The sequence below is a fragment of the Bos grunniens genome, chromosome 8, assembly GCF_055505025.1.
Source record: "Bos grunniens cultivar Pamir isolate PY7600 chromosome 8, Bosgru_T2T1.0, whole genome shotgun sequence".
Lineage (NCBI taxonomy): Eukaryota > Metazoa > Chordata > Mammalia > Artiodactyla > Bovidae > Bos > Bos grunniens.
Window position 1 is genome coordinate 53319611 of NC_141172.1, and position 20906 is coordinate 53340516.

The window sequence follows — 20906 nt, forward strand, 5'->3', positions numbered from 1 at the left end:
CAGATGATGGTGGTAGTAATCCTATGACATACATTTTTAAATTAAGTTTAATTAAATTTAATTTTCATAACAGCTCTGTGGAATTGAAACTGTTGGTGTCCTGATCTATCCCTGTTTTCATCCAGCCCTCTAGATTGTTCTGAATCCTTTGCAGGGCACCAGGAGAGAGAGAAACCTCTTTCTTGAGCTCCTGGTTGCTTATTTTTGGTATTTCCTTCTAAGTAATGCCAGTGGCACAGACTTGACACTAGAACATAAATTTATTCCCCAACGCTGACTAAACATTGTCAGTAGAAGTAGTTACAGGTAAATGGCAGATAAAGCTCTCTCCGAGATGTATAGCCTAATTTTAACATTTTAATAGATAACTCATTTTGTTTGTCTTTATAACATTCACAAACTTCTCCCCAGATTCTTTTCCAGGTGGAGGTAAATAGACTCCGGTGCCACCTTTAATTATAGCTTATTTTATTTTCACAGGATGCCTCATTATAATGCAATTACTGTGCATCAGAGGCATCTTGCCAGGGCACCTGGGTGTTGGAGTATGTTCAGTACAGACTGAACCAAGAGCTTTAATTTGACAGGGTCTTGTCTTTTTGATCTTGTCTATTCTTCCTCTGGAGGTAAAAGAATGCAAATGCAAACTATCCCTCTGTTTTCCTGTTTTCTTTCCTTATTTTGTCTCCTTCTCACCCCCTGTCCGGCTAAGGACAGGCTGCCCTGCAAAGTTTCTCCTGAATAATCTCCTCTCTTCCCAAACCATAGATTCTTCTCTGATCAATACTTTACCAGGATTCAATGATATGAAGAGGTAATATCATTCCCTGTTTTACAGCTGAGATTTAAGGAGGTAAAATAAGCCATTCAAGGTCACACAGCTAGGAAGAAATAGAGCTAGAATTCCAATCTGAGTCTGTCTGGTCCTAGCACCAGCCTCTTTCTTTCCCATTCTGGCTCTCTTCTCCAGGCACAAAGAAGTTATGAAAGGCAGCTTATAAATTTATGGCAACTCTCTACTTCCACCGAGGGCTAAAGCCTGGACAATTTGGAGGCATGGTAGGCAAGCATGTGGTATCATGAAACTAAATTGCAGCATCTGTTTATCTGTTACATTTTCATGATTTTTTTTCAATTTAAACATTTTTAAAATTTAAAAATATAAAGTCACCATCTAGGTTTAAGTTAGTTTTAATAAAATTTGCAGTTGACATTAAATCTTTGTAATAATGTTTACATTATTAATTATCTTAGGTGAGAATTCAGGAACAACACACTTGCCATGCGTCTTTCCAAAGTTCAGCTTCAAACTCTGCCCACCAAACTTATTGCAGAGAGGAAACAAGAAAATCTCACTTCTAGAGGAGCATGTAAAATACCTTCAGCACAAGAAGCACTTTTTAATTTTCCTCTAAATATAACTCAAAAATATCAGGCATTAAAAAACACCAGTGACAATAAATCTTTACAAATGAATTTCTTCCTATGCGGGCAGTTGAAAGTATACTTTGCTCTATTACACTGTCTTATCATTTAGAGTGTAAATGATGTTAAAACATATCATATCCATGCGTTTCCATCCCAGGAACCCCACGAGGCTGCCTTTGCCATATACTGTCTGCTCGTTTTCCCACCTAGCAGGTTACATTGGGGTTTTTTTCTTTGTGGTACACTGGATAAGAATCTCTTTGTCAAAAAACTTTTTGTTATGGAAAATGTCCAGATATACACAAATGTAGAAAGAATTTCATAGTTGACCCTCAGTATCTGCTTTGCATCAACAGTTACCAACTCATGGCCAATCCTGTTTGTTCTCTCTCTTTTGCTCCCTTGGGTTTTTTTTTTTTTTTTTTTCTTTTTTTGGTGGGAAGGTGATTAAAGAGAAATGGAGTATTTTAAAGCAAAACCCTAAACATATCATTATATGCAAATCTGTGTCTCACTTTAAGTTATCTCTAATTCCAATTTTAGAAAATATTTCCTATGAGTAGTAGGTACTCAAATTATTTTTCCTCATTAATTCTAGGAAATGATTCAGAGACCTCCAGGAGTAAGCAGTGAGCATGCTCTGGGCTTTTTTGTGTTGCTCCCTCTGTGTCTTTTTATGCTATTCTCTCTGTGCCAGATATTGGAAAGAAGTGCTGTTTGTGAAGTAGGTGGACCCATAAGTGGTAAGGACTGCCCACATGCTGGCTCTTCTTGACCCTGGTTTCTCCTTTGCCATCTTCCCCAGTTCCCAGGAAGAATCTATTTCCCAGACAAGGGACTATGTGATGATAATAGGTTGAAGTCACTTTGATCAAGCTCATGAATGGTTCCTGTAATTTAAATACACATTAGGCAGGCTACCAGGGGACAGGATTCTGAGGAACGTTCTTGTTCTGAGTCTCGGCATTGTGTCCTCACAGGCTTGCCTCCCCATGGAGAGCTGAGGAAGGAAAATATGAAAAGAAAAATCCAACTTTCCTGCAGTCCTTACTTCTATGGATATACTTGCCCTCATGGCTCTGGAGTTGGGGCAAAGGAGAGTGGTATTTTACACTCAGAGTCTAAGCAACCTAAATTAGTGGCCTTTTTCAATTGGTTCTGCCTCTGTAAGTTGATGGATGGAGTTGAGGCTTCATTTGGCCCAATCTGTTCATATGTTTATTCCATTCCATGTTTTACTATCAAAAGAAAGTACTTGGGAGATTAGAGCCTGAACAGAAGTTAAAATGCACAGTAGACATTCAAAGCATGCTTCTTGATTGACTAATTCATTTATTCATTTCACAATTCTAGGCCCTGTTTAGCATATGGGTGATACACAGTTAAAAAAAAAAAAAGACAAAGTTTCAATCTGCATGGAGTTTATGTCATAATGGAGGAGGTAGACGATATGTAAGCTAACAAATAGATAATAATAGTTGTGTGCAGCTATAATACATGGAGCAAATGAAGATGGTGATGAAATGGCACCTGACTGGAGAACAGAGACGTAACAACTTTAGAAGTTATGAGAGTCAGAATTGGCAGGTCAGTGCTACTTGAAGTGTGGCCTGGGAGCACCAGCATCATCTAGAAACTTCAGAAATCCACATTTCTAAAGATCTACTAGAAATTTGATCTAAAGTTGCAAGCTCTTTTGAATATTTATCTCTAGGTAGGAGACCTTCAGGTGATTTTTATGCACCTGTATTTTGAGAAGCACTGTGCTAGGTTGTGCAGTAACCTCCAGATCCCAGTTTCATGTTGCATTCCCATCGTGGGTCAGCAAGGGACCCTGCTCCTCGCAGTCTTTCTGTTGTCCAGGTTGCAGCAACTACTACTGTCTTAAATATCATTGGTTGTTATAAGGAACACAAAAAACTCTGGAGGGTCTGAAACTAACACTCCAATCCGAAAGTGATACGTCACCCCTGTCCACAGTTAATGGGCAAGCCCTGCGCCCATGGCTGTACCTAATCCTAATGAACCCAGGAAGGACAGCCTTTCCATATGCCTGGAAGGAAGTAAAACAGGAAGCAGGAAGAGCTGGTCTGAAGTGAGATCATGAGATTTGAGACTCTATGGATGAGCAAAAGTCAGCTCTGTGAAAAACATTCCAGAAAGAGGTAACAGCCAGTGCAAAGGCTGTGGATCCAAAATAAGTAAACTACTCTTTGCTAAAATCTAGGAGAAGACAGTGGCACCCCACTCCAGCACTCTTGCCTGAAAAATCCCATGGACGGAGGAGCCTGGTGGGCCGCAGTCCATGGGGTTGCTAAGAGTCCGGCACGACTGAGCGACTTCACTTTCACTTTTCACTTTCACACATTGGAGAAGGAAATGGCAACCCACTCCAGTGTTCTTGCCTGGAGAATCCCAGGGACGGGGGAGCCTGGTGGGCTGCCGTCTATGGGGTTGCACAGAGTCGGACACGACTGAAGCAACTTAGCAGTAGTAGCAGAGATGACAAATAAGTGTAAGCAAAAGATAGTTAGCACCATGAACAGTGGCTTGTTTTTACATTATCGCTAATGAGTACAAGGCTAATGCCAACAGTATCATTTCATATCTTTGAGTCATCAGGACTCCAGGTCCAATCATATCTGCCATGGTCTCCTTTGTGAAGGGTATTGTTTAGGGAAGTGTACTACATAGTAGAAAACTCTTGGACTTTGGTTGCAATCCTTGATACGTCACTTGGGCAATTTATTTAAACTCTTTGACATTCAGTTGCTTTTTCATCTATAAATTGGGGATTATAATACTTTCCTTTCAGAGTTATCACACAGATGAAATAGGGAACCTAAGGAGCCTTTCTAGTACAATTCGTGGCATCTGTGTCTAATAGTAGACAAAAAAGATACAACTCTTTGTGTCTAACAAGAGGAACAAGAGGCACAAAAGATACTAAATAATGCTACTGATTGAGAGTGGAGTAGATTCACTGAAGCTTGGGAATTGAAAGAGATCTTAGAAGCCTCTTATTCCATTATCCTATCCAATGTAGAAATCCCCAGAAACTTCCTGGCAATTGGTTATATAATCATTCACATGTAACTCTACTGACAAAAATTCCTTCCTTTTTTAGAGAGTCCTTTTCAACCCAGAATTGCATTTTTAGACAACCAGTTTATCAATAAGGTTCACACACTTTCAAGGAAAAATGTGTTCTATGGTCAAAGAAGTTTTCAAAGTTATGGGCTTTGACAAAGTAATACAGGATTTTTTTTTCTTTCTTATATACAACTTCTTAGAGCCCTTCATATTTTCATGAACATTGTGATTTTCTAGAAGAGTGCTATGCTATGTGGTATTTTCCAAATAAGACTTAGGGGATAGTGTTTTGAGAAACATATGATAAATATTGTTGTAAATGTCAGACACCTATATTGAAGAAATTCTGCTGCTTAAACTCTTGAATCTCTTCCTCTTATCTCTGCCTTCTGGAACAACAGAGATAAATGTGCACAGTTTGCCATACAACAGATCCCATACAATCAACATATGAATCAAAGATGTGGTGTGCCATCAAGTAGAACACGTCTGAATGATTGTTGAGATATACAAAGCCTTCCAATACCAAAGTCTTTGACTCTTGTTGTGCATAAAAAATGATTACTCAAAAACCAGAAAATGGGACAAATATCCCTGTCTGATAATTCTAATTTAAACACTGAAGAATGTATTTGCCTAAAGGACAAAAGGGAGATGGCATATAACCCTTCTTGATACCTCTTATCCCTTGACCACCCCTCTGCAGCCTGTATTACTGTGAAGTCCAGGATGAACCAAGCAAGAAAGTGAAGGGATTGACCAAGGCCACTGAGGGAGTCTATGTGTCAGATCCCAGAATAGAAGGCAAAGGCATCTGGCTCCTGTGGTTTCAGCCTGTGAGCAGCTACATCTCCTAAGAGGCCATTTGATGCTGGAAGGGGAAAGTGAACTGGCGACAGAATGAAAAGCATTCAATGATATCCTTTCCTTCCTGTGACATCTTTGTGATGAGATCTTCTGATGTCTCCACATCCAAACAGGGAGAAAATGCTTTTGTCATCAAAAGCATAGGACAGACAATTATAGATCTAATTTAAGCACTTTATTTGAGTAGTGAGTAATCTTTTAGCAAAAAAAAAAAAAAAAAAAAGAATGTACACATTAAAAGAATGCACACATTTTCTGTTATAGCTTATCTTTGTCGGGTCTGAGGCATTTGAATGTAATGCTGAGTACTCTGGAATGAGAGTCAGGATACCTGAGCTTCAGCCCTGGCAATGCCACTAATAAATTGTGCAGTTATGGGCAAGATATTACATCCTTCTGAATCAGCATCCTTATCCATAAGGCAAGTGGGTTATATACCTGATGATCAGTTTTTTTCCACCTCCACAGTTCTATAACCAGGTTACAAAACTTTAAATGAAAGGAATCCCTTTTAATTCACAAAACCAGTTATGTAAGACCTAATTTCATCTTTTTTATTTAAATCAACTTAAATGTGACTGGGATAGGGGGCAGGAGGAGAAGGGGATGACAGAGGATGAGATGGCATCACTGACTCGATGGACGTGAGTCTGAGTGAACTCCGGGAGTTGGTGATGGACAGGGAGGCCTGGCGTGCTGCGATTCATAGGGTCGCAAAGAGTCGGACACTACTGAGCAAGTGAAGTGAAGTGAATTGAACTGAACTGAACTGAAATGTGACTCTGAGCGCTCATTTGTCTAAGATGAAGTTCCATCTCAGACATTACTGGTATTAACACTTCCCACACAGAACTGTGGTTATATCTCAGTGTTGTATTTGGGGCCAGAATATCAGCAGACCTTCCTTTCATCAGCTATAGGGCTATATATATTAGCCAACATCAGGATGCTACTATGTCTCCTGACGTGAAGGCACAGTTCCCCGTGGTTTCAGAGGATCAAGCTTAAGGCATAGATTCTAATTCTGAGGCTGGGAGCTGTTTCTAGAGTCCTTCTTCCATCATAAAGCCATTTCCTTCTGGGACACCTTCCAAAAAGCTACCATAGTGGATTTCTGCTGTCATGGGACTTACACTTTGGTCTTTTTCAACAATCCAAGAGATTAACATTATTTTATCTTTTCTAGTAATTCTGAAAGACATTTGTCTTTCCCTCACTGTCACCAGAGGTTTATCTAGAAGACAAACAATCTCTGAGAAGAATTTTATATTTTACAAAGGATAGGAAGAGTTTTATCTTCAAGTAGCTTTTGCTTTACATAAAAAATATTGCTGGAGTAAGGAAATACTAAATACCTGGCTATTTGCTTGAAACATAGGAAAGGAAAATCAGGAGGAGACAAACATATATTAACATTTTGATAAACTGACCAATTGTTAATACACACAACTGTAGGATCTGTGAGGAAGGAAAATGAACATTTTTAAACATTTTTTATTCCATTTTTCATTCTATTCTATATTTTCAGTATAGAATGCTTAAAACCAAGGTAGCAAAAATAAAATTGTATATTAAAACCATTTATGATCTGACCTCTTAGAGAAAACTATTTTTAATATTTTGGTATCATGGCATCTGGTCCCACCACTTCATGGGAAATAGATGGGGAAACAGTGGAAACAGTGTCAGACTTTATTTTTCTGGGCTCCAAAATCACTACAGATGGTTACTGCAGCCATAAAATTAAAAGACGCTTATTCCTTGGAAGGAAAGTTATGACCAACCTAGATAGCATATTCAAAAGCAGAGACATTACTTTGCCAACAAAGGTCCGTCTAGTCAAGGCTATGGTTTTTCCTGTGGTCATGTATGGATGTGAGAGTTGGACTGTGAAGAAGGCTGAGCACCGAAGAATTGATGCTTTTGAACTGTGGTGTTGGAGAAGACTCTTGAGAGTCCCTTGGACTGCAAGGAGATCCAACCAGTCCATTCTGAAGGAGATCAGCCCTGGGATTTCTTTGGAAGGAATGATGCTAAAGCTGAAACTCCAGTACTTTGGCCACCTCATGAGAAGAGTTGACTCATTGGAAAAGACTCTGATGCTGGGAGGGATTGGGGGCAGGAGGAGAAGGGGACGAAAGAGGATGAGATGGCTGGATGGCATCACTGACTCGATGGACATGAGTCTCAGTGAACTCCGGGAGTTGGTGATGGACAGGGAGGCCTGGCATGCTGCGATTCATGGGGTGGCAAAGAGTCGGACACGACTGAGCGACTGATCTGATCTGATCTGATATATACTTTCACATTCTCTCTATGCATAAGTACTGTTACTATCATTATTATTATGGTTAACATTTATTTTTTCTTTTCTAAGATATTAGAGGCCTGAGGGAAATCTAACTCATGAATGATATAGAGGTCAAGTCTTTGAATAATGAAAAATTTTAGGTAGCCAGTATTTACTGAGAATTTATCAATAATTTATCAATTATCCAGTCAAAGCTATGGTTTTTCCAGTAATCATGTATGGATGTGAGAGTTGAACTATAAACAAAGCTGAGCACTGAAGAATTGATGCTTTGGAACTGTGGTGTTGGAGAAGACTATTGAGAGTCCCTTGGACTGCAGGGAGATCAAACCAGTCCATCCTAAAGGAAATCAGTCCTGAATATTCATTGGAAGGACTGATGCTGAAGCTGAAACTTCAGTCCTTTGGGCACCTGATGTGAAGAACTGACTCATTGGAAAAGACCCTGATGCTGGCAAAAACTGAAGGTGGGAGGAGAAGGGGATAAGAGGATGAGATGGTTGGATGGCATCACCGACTCAATGGACATGAGTTTGAGCAAGGTCTGGGAGTTGGTGATGGACAGGGAAGCCTGGAGTGCTGCAGTCCATGGGATTGCAAAGAGTCAGACACGACTGAGTGATTGAACTGATATATACTAAGTCTTATACAAAATACTTTAGGTGCATTTTTTTTTCATTTCATCTCTGTATCAAATGCATAAAGTAATTTTCATAGGAGATACTGCTGAACATCTATCAAGTCTCTATTTCCCTTCCTTACTTCCTAATAGAACCGCAGCTTTTAAAAGTATCCACCTTTCTTCTTTGCAACCTACATCTCAGGAAAACTGTCCTATCTCTATCTTTAGGGATGGGCTTGATTGATATAAGAATAATTCCATTACAACAAGTAGTAACTAGTTCAGCAATGTGAGGGTTACTCAATCCTGGACAATGAGACATGAACGAGAGTTGGCTTGGAGTTTCTGAAATGATTCTGTGATCCTAAATAAAGAAGCCCAAGAAGAGGCTGTTTCTTCCTTTACCTTTAGACATAGCTGAATATGATGTCATGTTTCTAATTGTTTAATTTATTTTGGGTTAGTGGTTCTGTTTCTTAAGGTTACAAGCATCCCAGCTCTTATTATATTATTATTTCATTTCTGCAAGTGATGAGATTCAAGCTCAGAAGTTCAGCAGTTGTCCAAGTCAGTAAGAAAGGTTCCAGCCTTGTTCCATCTGAATTCAGAATTACTGTTCTTAAACTTGAAATTTCTTTTAACCTAAGAGTCACTGACATTTCTTTTTTGGGGTACTTGTGATTCGTGTCTTTTGGAAAGGCACAGTTTAGCCCACTGTATATTTTGTTTTTCATAATTTCAATAAAAATACTTGTGAAAATCTTCTTCAGTTCAGTTCAGTCACTTAGTCGTGTCCAACTCTTTGCAATCCCATGAACTGCAGCACACCAGGCATCCCTGTCCATCACCAACTCCTGGAGTCCACCCAAACCCATGTCCATTGAGTTGGTGATGCCATCCAACCATCTCATCCTCTGTCATCCCCTTCTCCTCCTGCCCTCAATCTTTCCTGGCATTAGGATCTTTTCAAATGAGTCAGCTCTTCACATCAGATGGACAAAGTATTGGAGTTGCAACTTCAAAATCAGTCCTACCAATGAATACCCAGGACTGATCTCCTTTAGGATGGACTGGTTTGATCTCCCTGCAGTCCAAGGGACTCTCAAAAGTCTTCTCCAACACCACAGTTCAAAAGCATCAATTCTTCAGCGCTCAGCCTTCTTCACAGTCCAACTCTCACATCCATACATGACCACTGGAAAAACCATAGCCTTGACTAGACAGACTTTTGTTGGCAAAGTAATGTTTCTGCTTTCTAATATGCTGTCTAGGTTGGTCATAACTTTGCTTCCAAGGAGTAAGCATTTTTAAATTTCATGGCTGCAATCACCATCTGCACTGATTTTGGAGCCCAGAAAAATAAAGTCAGCCACTGTTCCCACTGTTTCCCCATCTATTTCCCATGAAGTGATGGGACTGGATGCCATGATCTTCATTTTCTGAATGTTGAGCTCTAAGCCAACTTTTTCACTCTCCTCTTTCACTTTCATCAAGAGGCTCTTTAGTTCTTCTTCACTTTCTGCCATAAGCATGGCATCATCTTCATATCTGAGGTTATTGATATTTCTCCCGGCAATCTTGATTCCAGCTTGTGCTTCCTCCAGCCCAGCATTTCTCATGATGTACTCTGCATATAAGTTAAATTTACATAGTTCTTAAAATTACTCTTAAAGCTACCACTGCTATTTGTAAATTAACCTCACCATCATTTTTTTTTTTATTGCTATAACTCTAGAAGGTAGTGATTCAGTATTAACCCAATATGCTTTAAAACATGATGAACTAGCTATAATGTATTATTTAAAAGTAGTCACCTTGCTGCACAGTATTTTATTTGGGTGTGTCAGGGCATCATCATAAATTGTGCTGTGGTGACTTCTCCCCACCTATCAGTTTGTAAATTTCTTGAACACAGAGGCTGTGTATCCTTATATTTTAATAGGTCAATGGAAACTCTGGCTCATTTATGGGATAGATAGCTAGCAAACTTGCATTTATTAAGTGCTGAGTAATGATAGGTAATAGGTGTACTCTGGAGGTGTATATGTGATATTTTATTTAATCATCAAATAACCTTATAGATTAGATTTTATGATCTCCATTTCACAGTTGAGAAAAAAGTTCAGAGGTGATAAGTACCATTCATTCATTTATTCAGTTAGTCAGCAAATATTTCTTAAATACAGCTTTCTTGCCAGACACTGTGACAGTTGCTAGAGATACAAGGGTGCACAAGTTATAGTTTCAGTCTATAGTAGCTAAGGGACAAAGACAAAGAAGGAAAGAGGCAGTTATTATAGAATGAGAATGAGAGGGAAGCACAGGGAATTACAGGAGCAAAAAAAGAGCAGTTAGGGAGGATTTCTTTGAGGAAGTAACTTCTGATTTAAATACTAGAAAGAAAATAAGAAACAGCCAGATAAAGGAGGAGGAAGTGAGGCTAGACTTAAAGGGAAAAGGACCACCATATGCAAGTGTTTGAGGCGTAGGGCAAGCACGATGTCTTCCATGAAGTTAGAGAATGGAGTCTGATGGGGATGGTGAGAGATGAATCTGAAAATGTACATTTTTATATCTATGTTTGTACATTCAGAAAATAATTTTGAATCACATTAGTTGATGTGCTAAGAAAGTTGAGTTTTGCTTACTGAGAACTGGGGAGCCATTTTGGGCAGAGGAATTATTTATTTCTATTTTGGAAGTGGTAAAGAATGGCTTACAGCAAGATATGGCAAAGTTTTTCTAAGCTAAATATTTTCAGCTTTGTGAGTCATATGGTCTCCATCTTGCTGCTGTTATTGTAGCACAGAAGCAGCAACAGGCAATATATTCATAAGTAAACATGTGGACATCACTGTGTTCCAATAAAACTGTATTTACAAAATTAGAGGTCAGATTTGGCCATTACATTGTAGTGTGCTGAACCCTGGTTTGAAAGGAAGTGAAAATCAAAAGACAAGGAGCTGTTATAATAAGCCAATCAAACATTGGTGGCAATTTGAAAGAATAAAGAGTTACTGCAAGTGAAAAGTAGGCAGATTAAGACATCTATGGACCTTGGTGTAGATAACTGTGCTCCAACTGAGGACAGAATTAATTGGAAGAGCAGGTTGGGAGACTGAAGTGGGGAAAAAATACAAATAAAAATATCAATGTCCTGGTGGAGTTATTCAGTGGACAAGTCGGCATATTAAATTTAGGTATTCAGGAGACCAATTCAAGCTTGCCACAAGATTTGTTAGTTCTCAACATATATGAAATATGATTGAATATTCCAAAAAGAGTAGGAGGAAGAAGAGTTGCTGAGGATGGGAATGGGAGCTCAGGGGATGGAACAGAGTGCAGTGAGCTCAGCCCCTTAGCACAGCAGCCATTGCTCTACATCATTTCTCTGCATCCTGTTACTAGAAAATGGATCCTTTTCAGTCTTTGGTCTTCCCTGAGAGCCCAGCCGGTAAAGAATCCTCCTGCAATGCAGGAGACCCAGTTTGATTCCTGGGTCAGGAAGATCCACTGGAGAAGGGATAGGCTACCCACTCTAGTACTCTTGGGCTTCCCTGGTGACTCAGCTGGTAAAGAATCCGCCTGCAATGTGGGAGACCTGGGTTCGATTCCTGGTTGAAGATCAGGTTGGGAAGAGCCCCTGGAGAAGGGAACAGCTAACCCACTCCAGTATTCTGGCCTGGAGAATTCCATGGACTAAATAGTACATGGGGTTGCAAAGAGTTGAACATGACTGAGTGACTTTCACTTAGCGGGCCCCACCTCTGGCAACCAACTGTCACTGAGTAACTATTAGTGGTCCTGCTCAGCCCTTAGACAGCACAGCAGTGGGCCCCACCCACAAGCAGCCAACTGGTAGTGAGGGAATTCAGGCCATACTGAAGATGGTCGTGAGATGGAGAGAGAGGTAAGAGGTGGATGCCAGCCTTCTTCTCAAGGCCCTTTAACTCATCTAAGCCTTGGACCAGCAGGTGAGCTGGGGGGCCCACAGAACAGGTTTAGGGCTGTGTTCCATAGGGCTTCAGAGTCCTTACCAAGACCACCTACTAACCTTGGCCTCGGCCTTGAGGCCGTGGTGAACCTCTCTCACATCCTGGTCTCTGAGATCTAATAGCAATGACGGTCTGCCTGTGTCACAGTCTGTGGGACCTGATCCCCCTGTTTTGGGTGGCCTGAGGAGTGTGAGGGACAGTTGGGTTGGGCGCCTGGCTCCCTCAGCGATGACAGCTGGGCAGAGTCTGGGGTCCTGGCCCTGAGGGAGCCACCAGCTGAGTTCTGCATTCTCTTAGCCAGGACTGGAACTCTGGAGTGTGAAAGTTGTACCTTGGAACCTTGCCTTAACTTATCAGGACAGAGAATAACATTCATTTGGTAGAGACTTACAGGAATATCATTACCTGACCCTGACCTGACTTCAAGAACAAAGGATCTGATATCAAGGAGTTTGCAACAACTAACCACACCCCTCCCTCACCTTTTGCTTTTAAAAGGGCTTTGCTGAAAGCTTTCAGCAACTTCGGGATTCTTTAAGGATGAACCACCCATCTCCTTGCATGACCCTGTAATAAACCTCTCTCTGATCCAAACTCCAATGTTTTAGTATTGTTTGGCCTTTCTGTGTGTTGGGCACATGGACATGGTGATGTTCGGTAACAAGGGCACTGATACCTAAGAGGAGGAGGAAGTAATTTCTGTGAAGAGAGCTGAGAAATATAGAGACCAGAAATGATGTCATGGAAGATGCAGAAATAGAAAATCCACAGTATCTAATGCTATGTCCTTTGGTTTTTTTGGTCAATGACTAGATGAAACACTATCAGAGGAGTGATAGGAAAGAAAGCCAGGTTGTAATGAATTGAGGAGGATGGTAAGGTATGAGGGTTGACATCTCTTTTTTGAGAAATAGGATTGTGAAATGGAAAAAATAAGTAGTCAGATGGAGATATTTGTGATGTATTTCAGTGAAGAAGGAAGAGGCTGAGTGACACCATTCTAATGTGAAAATACTTAAGAGAAAGTATTGAAGACATACATAAAAAGACAGTAGTTGATGGAAGATGTTCTCAAAAGAAGAGGATGGAAATAGATCTCATGGCCAAGGTCGTATACTTTTACCAAAGGTCATAGCTTCTTCCATTGTGACAGGAAAGCAGAGATAGAAAAAGTACATCTTTTAGTGACTTAGTGGAGGGGCAGGCCAGGAAGCTGAGGGTCTGTTTTCTCTGGGTCTTGGCTGAGAGGGAAGGGAGTTTTGCTGTTATGATATTGAGGATTTGGAGAAGGTTGAATATCTCTTTGGAAAACTCAAGAGGAAAGTGTGTTTGGCAGGTTGTCAGCTCATAAATGGTAAGCCTGGTATTGGAATTTATGCTTTGAAAGTCTAGAACCACTATTTGTTGATTATGCCATGATGCCAGTGAGAACTTATACAATTTTATGTTTATTTACATGGGACTATGCATAACTATGGAGAAGGCAATGGCACCCCACTCCAGTACTCTTGTCTGGGAAATCCCATGGACGGAGGAGCCTGGTAGGCTGCAGTCCATGTGGTCACTAGGAGTCGGACACAACTGAGCAACTTCACTTTCACTTTTCACTTTCATGCATTGGAGAAGGAAATGGCAACCCACTCCAGTGTTCTTTCCTGGAGAATCCCAGGGACGGGGGAGGCTGGTGGGCTGCCATCTATGGGGTCGCACAGAGTCGGGCATGACTGAAGCGACTTAGCATAGCATATGCGTAACTATAGGGGGCCTATCTCTGAGAACTCCACCCTTCACTCTGATTTTTCTAACATCAGTTTAGTCGTTCAGTCATGTCTGACTTTTTGTGGCCCCATGGACTGTAGCACTCCAGGCTTCCCTGTCCATCACCAACTCCCCGAGCTTGCTCAAACTCTTATCTATCAAGTCAGTGATGCCATCCAACCATCTTATCCTCTGTCATCCCCTTCTCCTCCTGCCTTAAATCTTTCCCAGCATCAGGGTCTTTTCCAGTGAGTCAGTTCTTCACATGAGGTGGCCAAAGGATTGCAGTTTCAGCTTCAGTATCAGTCCTTCCAATGAATATTTAGGGCTGATTTCCTTTAGAATTGACTGGTTTGATTTCCTTGCAGTCCAAGGGACTCTCAAGAGTCTTCTCTGACACCACATTCCAAAGCATCAATAATTCGGCGCTCACCTTTCTTTATGGTCCAACTCTCACATCCATACATGACTACTGGAAAAACTATAGCTTTGACTGACTAGACAGACCTTTGTCAACAAAGTAATATCTCTGCTTTGTAATATGCTGTCAAGGTTGGTCATAGTTTTTCTTTCAAGGAGCAAGCATCTTTTAATTTCATGGCTGCAGTCACCATCTGCAGTGATTTTGGAGCCCAAGAAAATAAAGTCTGTTACTGTTTTTGTTTTTTCCCAATCTATTTGCCATGAAGTGATGGGACCAGATGCTATTATCTTTGTTTTTTGAATGTTGAGTTTTAAGCAAGCTTTTTCACTCTCCTCTTTCACTTTCATCAAGAGGCTTTTTAGTTCCTCTTCTCTTTCTGCCATTAGGGTGGTGTCATTTGCATATCTGAGGTTATTGATATTTCCCCCAGCAATCTTGATTCCAGCTTGTGCTTCATCTAGCCCAGCATTTCTCATAATGTACTCTGCATATAAGTTAAATACGCAGGGTGACAATATACAGCCTTGATATACTCCTTTCCCTATTTGGAACCAGTCTGTTGTTCCATGCCCAGTTCTAACTGTTGCTTCTTGAGCTGCATACAGATTTCCCTTGAGACAGGTAAGGTAGTCTGGTATTCCCATCTCTTTAAGAGTTTTCCAAAGTTTGTTGTGATCCACACAGTCAAAGGCTTTAGCATAGTCAATGAAGCAGGAGTAGTTGTTTTTTGGGGATTCTCTTGCTTTTTATATGATCCAACAGATGTTGGCAATTTGATCTCTGATTCCTCTGCCTTTTCTAAATCCAGCTTGAACATCTGGAAGTTCACAGTTCACGTACTGTTGAAGCCTGGCTTGGAGAATTTTGAGCATTACTTTGCTAGAGTGTGAGATGAATGCAATTGTGCAATAGTTTGAAAATTCGTTGGCATTGTCTTACACAGCATGTATGTATTGCTAATGGAAGCTTCCCAGGTGGCGGAGTGGTAAGGAATCTGCCTGCCAATGCAGGAGACTCAAGAGATATGGGATGGATCCCTGGGTTCGGAAGATCTTCTGGAGTAGGAAATATAGTATTCTTGCCTGGAAAATTCCATGGACAGAGGAGTCTGGGGGCTACAGTCCATGGGGTCACACACAGTTGGACACAATTGAAAAACTGAGCACAGCAGGATGGAAGCTTGTCTAAAATGTGCTCTGTGCGCAGGGACTCCATGTGTCCCCATGTGCTATGAAGACAACTGACTGGATGGGGAAACGTTTCAAGATGGACTTCCCAAGCACCAAGTAAAAAGCCTACCAAGATGTGGCTCTAAGTGTGTGGAAAGAGGATAGCAGAAAACAAAACAATAGAAAAGATAAATCTTAAGCCAATCAAGGGTCAATGAGAAAATTTTAACCCTCTAAGAAGAGCAACATCCAAGTGAAAACCTCAGAAATTGTCAAGGCCCTACCACAATATTGTGCTTTTTTTCCTTTATAGATTTTAGGGTTCTGAAATTGATTCTTGCATGCTTTACAATTCTCAGACCGGAGAGTGAGAAAGGGTTGGGAAATTTACTTACTTGATGAAAGTTTCTTGTTACTCCCTGTTATTTATGATCATTCCCTTTCTTCTGGCTCTATGAAGTAGTTATTTATTCACAAATTTGAGAAAGTCCAGTGTAAACTCACAGGTCAGTTATAAATCCACACAGACTGGGTGAAGAGATAAGACTCCCTTAGATAGATGACCTTTGGATCAAAGAAACTACAGTATAGGGAAAGCTTTATTGCTGTTTCCTAATAAGGTGTTTTAATATGTCTAATCCTATATTATTAGATCTGCTCTATGGTTACGGCTAAGCAGAGCATTTGTTCTTATAAACTGGTTGGGTCCTTCTAATATGCATCAACAGAACAGAAACATCAGAGGAAGTTTGAGCAAGTTGGAATTAGAATAGATGGTAAAATTTAATTTTTTGGGGGGGAGTGGTCTATGAATGACAGAGCATTTCACCAAGTCAGTATTTATCAGTGTACATAAACTTGGATATTTCAGATGGCCCAATTATATGCTACATTAATATTTTACATGCAGCACACATTTCATAGTGTCATGAAAATTAAATCTGACTACTACAAACATTGGCAGCAAGCCAAGTCATGTAAAATGAGGTTATAGCATCACTCACTCAGATGTCTACCCCATTGTAATCATCTCTGGTTCGAAGCAGCAAAAGGCCGCATTTCTTCCAATAATAATTTGATAACTTAGATAGTGTTTCAGATGAGGGTTTGACCTTTCCTCAGGCTGGAGGTTAATGTTTCCCTTCATTCAGGATTGCATCACTTAGGTAATGCTCTCTTTGGAGACTGTGGTGACATGATTAGCTGTAGATTTGGAGACTGTGGTGATGTGATTAGCTGTGGGAATGGGGCATGCCAAGTTTCCTTTCAAGGACCTGCCACACATCGTGGAGGAGCCACTCCAGTTCAGACTGTGAACCACAGCTCTAGAAGTCAGTGAAATGGTAATGTATTTGTAAGGTGTTTTATCTATTAGTAAAACATTTCCATTGGAGAAGGCAATGGCAACCCACTCCAGTACTCTTGCCTGGAAAATCCCATGGACAGAGGAGCCTGGTGGGCTGCAGTCCATGGGGTCGCTAGAGTTGGACATGACTGAGCAACTTCACTTTCACTTTTCACTTTCATGCATTGGAGAAGGAAATGGCAACCCACTCCAGTGTTCTTTCCTGGAGAATCCCAGGGACGGGGGAGCCTGGTGGGCTGCTGTCTATGGGGTCGCACAGAGTCAGACATGACTGAAGCGACTTAGCAGCAGCAGCAGCAAAACATTTCCATATTCCATATGTGTATATATGAATTTATATATGACTGCTAAGAATAAAAAACAGCTAACTCATAGATTATTCTTTTCTTCATATTTTAATTGTAATGACCCAAGTACTTTGTAAGAGATTTAGATTTATTTGCATTTTTTCGTGTCCATAAAAATATGAAAACTTGTTTTTAATCTTACTAAAAACAAGCCATGCTTTCTGTATCTTAAAGCCAGTTGAATCCACATATTCAAATGTGGACAGCTGTGTTCTAGACTTTTATGTCACAAGCCATAGGCCAAAGGGACAGTTCATGAAACATGAAATTGATCTTTTTCTTGGGAATGTTCTTAGGCATTATTTTAATCTGTGGCACATGCTCTTTTAGTTGATCTTTATTACTATTACTAAATGTTCATTTAAAGAATTACTGATTGAAAATTATTTCTCTCCCTTAGTTATATTTGGATATGTTAAAAAGTGGTATACTCTGATAGTTATTTTTGCTTAAGTAAGATGCAAGTGTTTTTCTTAAACTTCCTTCAAGTTGAAACATATTAAATTTAAAATTAAAAATGATCCCAAACATAGAGATTTATATAATGGAGTCTTGTGTACCCACTGCTGAGATTAAACAGACGATGATGATTTTTAATATTGGCTTCAGGAAGGAAATCTGGAATCTGAACACTATGATTAATGAGCTTGACCAATGAGTGATGACAGACTTATTTCTTTTCAATTTTTATTCCTTATTTGTTATTCTTTTTGTTACTGAACTGACCAGTTAAATTGACATTAAATAGAAATATGCTTTCAAAAGAATTAATTCAAATGTTTCTACCAGTAGGCTTGCTGGAGGATTTGGGAAGATTCATTTTAGCAGATTAAGGACATTTCCTCCTATTCCTAATGGTCTAAGTGGTCCCTTTGCCCCACTCCTCATCCCCAGGAAGAGCTGTTGAATTTTATCACATATTTTGAATTCTTCCAGAGATGGAGGTGCTACTATGATTTTTTTTTAATTAAGACTTTATCTTTCTAGAGCACTTTTAGGTTCACAGGAAGTTTGAGGAGAAGATGCATTAATTTCTCACATACTCCCTGTCTGCTCACATGCATAGCCTCTTCATTATCAACGTCCCCCACCAGAGACGTACATTTGTTAGAATTGATCGTAATCATACTTTACATACTTTACAATTCCCTCTTGATGTTGGGCTTCCCAGGTGACAGTACTGGTAAAGAACCTGACTGCCAATGCAGGAGACATAAGAGAAGCAGATTTGATTCTTGGATCAGGAAGATCTTCTGGAAGAGGGCATGGCCATCACTCCCGTATTCTTGCCTGGCGAATCCCATGGACAGAGGAGCCTAGTGGGCTACAGGCCATAGAGTCACAGAGAGTCAAATATGATTGAAGTGACTTAGTGTGTATGCACATTGTAGATTGTATGTATTTGGACACATGTGTAGTAACATATATCTATCATTATGACATCATGCAGAGGTTTTTATTTTTCGCTTTCCTGAAAATCATCTGTGCTCTGTCTATTCATTCTTCTCTTCTTCTAACCCCTGGGAATCTCTGATATTTTTACTGTTTCCATATTCTTAGAGAATTGTCATGTAGTTGAAATTGTATTGTATGTAGCCTTTTTAGATTGGCTTCTATCACTTAGTGTATGCATTTAATTCCCTCCATGTCTTTCCCTGGCTTGCTAACATGTTTAACAGTGAATAATATTCCTGTACCAACACTTATGCTGATTCTTTGGACACCCCGAAGTATATATTCTTATTCTACCTGGATTTGGAATAATTTCTCACATCGTGACTTATTATTCAGGAAAAAAAGAACCATTTGGGTATATAGGAATATTTTGAGCTATAATATTAATGAGGTTCCTAGGATTTATTGTATGGGCTCACCACATGTTCACAGTCAGAATAGATGTCAACACACAGGCCTACTTCACATCAGCTACCATAATTATTGCTATCCCAACTGGAGTAAAAGTCTTTAGTTGACTAGCAACACTTCATGGGGGCAATATCAAATGATCTCCCACTATGATATGAGCCCTGGGCTTCATCTTCCTTTTTACAGTAGGAGGCTTGACCGGAATTGTGCTAGCCAATTCTTCCCTTGATATTGATCTCCACGACACATACTATGTAGTCACACATTTCCATTACGTATTATCAATAGGGGCTGTATTTGCTATTATAGGAGGATTTGTGCATTGATTTCCATTATTCTCAGGCAACACCACATGAGCCAAAATCCACTTTGCAATCATATTTATAGGTTTAAATATAACTTTCTTCCCACAACATTTCTTAGGACTATCTGGTATACCATGCGATACTCTGATTACCCAGACACATACACAATATGAAATACCATTTCATCCATAGGCTCATTCATCTCCATAACAGCAGTTATACTAATAATTTTCATTATCTGAGAAGCACTCACATCTAAACGAGAAGTCCTGACTGTAGATTTAACCACAACAAATTTAGAGGGATTAAATGGATGCCCCCCACCATACATTTGAAGAACCTACATATGTCAACCTAAAATAAGAAAGGAAGGAATCGAACCCCCATTACTGGTTTCAAGCCAACATCATAGCCACTATGTCTTTCTCAATTAATGAGATGTTAGTAAACCATTGTATAACTTTGTCGAAGTTAAGTTATAGGTGAAAGCCCTGTACATCTCATATGGCATACCCCATACAACTAGGCTTTCAAGATGCAACATCACCCATGATAGAAGAATTATTGCATTTTCATGACCACACACTAATAATCGTCTTTTTAATTAGCTCACTAGCACTTTATATTATTTCACTAATATTAACAACAAAACTAACCCATACTAGCACAATAGATACACAAAAGGTGGAAACAATTTGAACTATTCTGCCAGACATTATTTTAATTTTAATTGCTCTTCCATCTCTATGACTTCTATATATAATAGATGAGATTAATAATCCATCCCTTACAGTAAAAACTATAGGACATCAATGATACTGAAGTTATGAGCACACAGATTATGAAGACTTAAGCTTCGACTCTTATATAATTCCAGCATCAGAATTAAAGCCAGGGGAACTACGACTGCTAGAAGGAGATAACCGAGTTGTGTTACCTATAACGATAACAATTCGAATATTAATTTCCTCCAAAGATGTATTGGACTCATGAGCTGTGCCTTCCTTAGGACTAAAAACAGATGCAATCCCAGGTCGTCTAAATCAAACAACCCTCATATCAACCCGACAAGGCTTATATTACGGTCAATGTTCAGAGATCTGTGGATCAAATCATAGTTTCATGCCCATTGTTCTTGAACTAGTCCCACTAAAATACTTTGAAAAATGATCTGCATCAATACTATAAAATCGTTAAGAAGCTATATCAGCGCTAGCCTTTTAAGTTAGAGATTGAGAGCATAATACTCTCCTTGGCGATATGCCACAACTAGACACATCAACATGACTCACAATAATCCTATCAATATTCCTAGTCCTTTTTATTATTTGTCAACTAAAAATTTCAAAACACAA

General features: G+C 39.7%; 1 protein-coding gene across 1 annotated transcript in view; it reads left to right on the forward strand.

The window, feature by feature from the left end:
- LOC147367073 (GTP-binding nuclear protein Ran-like) overlaps positions 1-20104 on the forward strand; it is a 462878-nt gene extending 442774 nt beyond the window's left edge. The window contains exon 7 of the mRNA XM_086415653.1: positions 18552-20104. Coding sequence (XP_086271779.1) covers positions 18552-18700 — 149 coding nt within the window. The 3' untranslated portion in view covers positions 18701-20104. The remainder of the gene's footprint in view (positions 1-18551) is intronic.
- Positions 20105-20906: the final 802 nt, after the last annotated feature.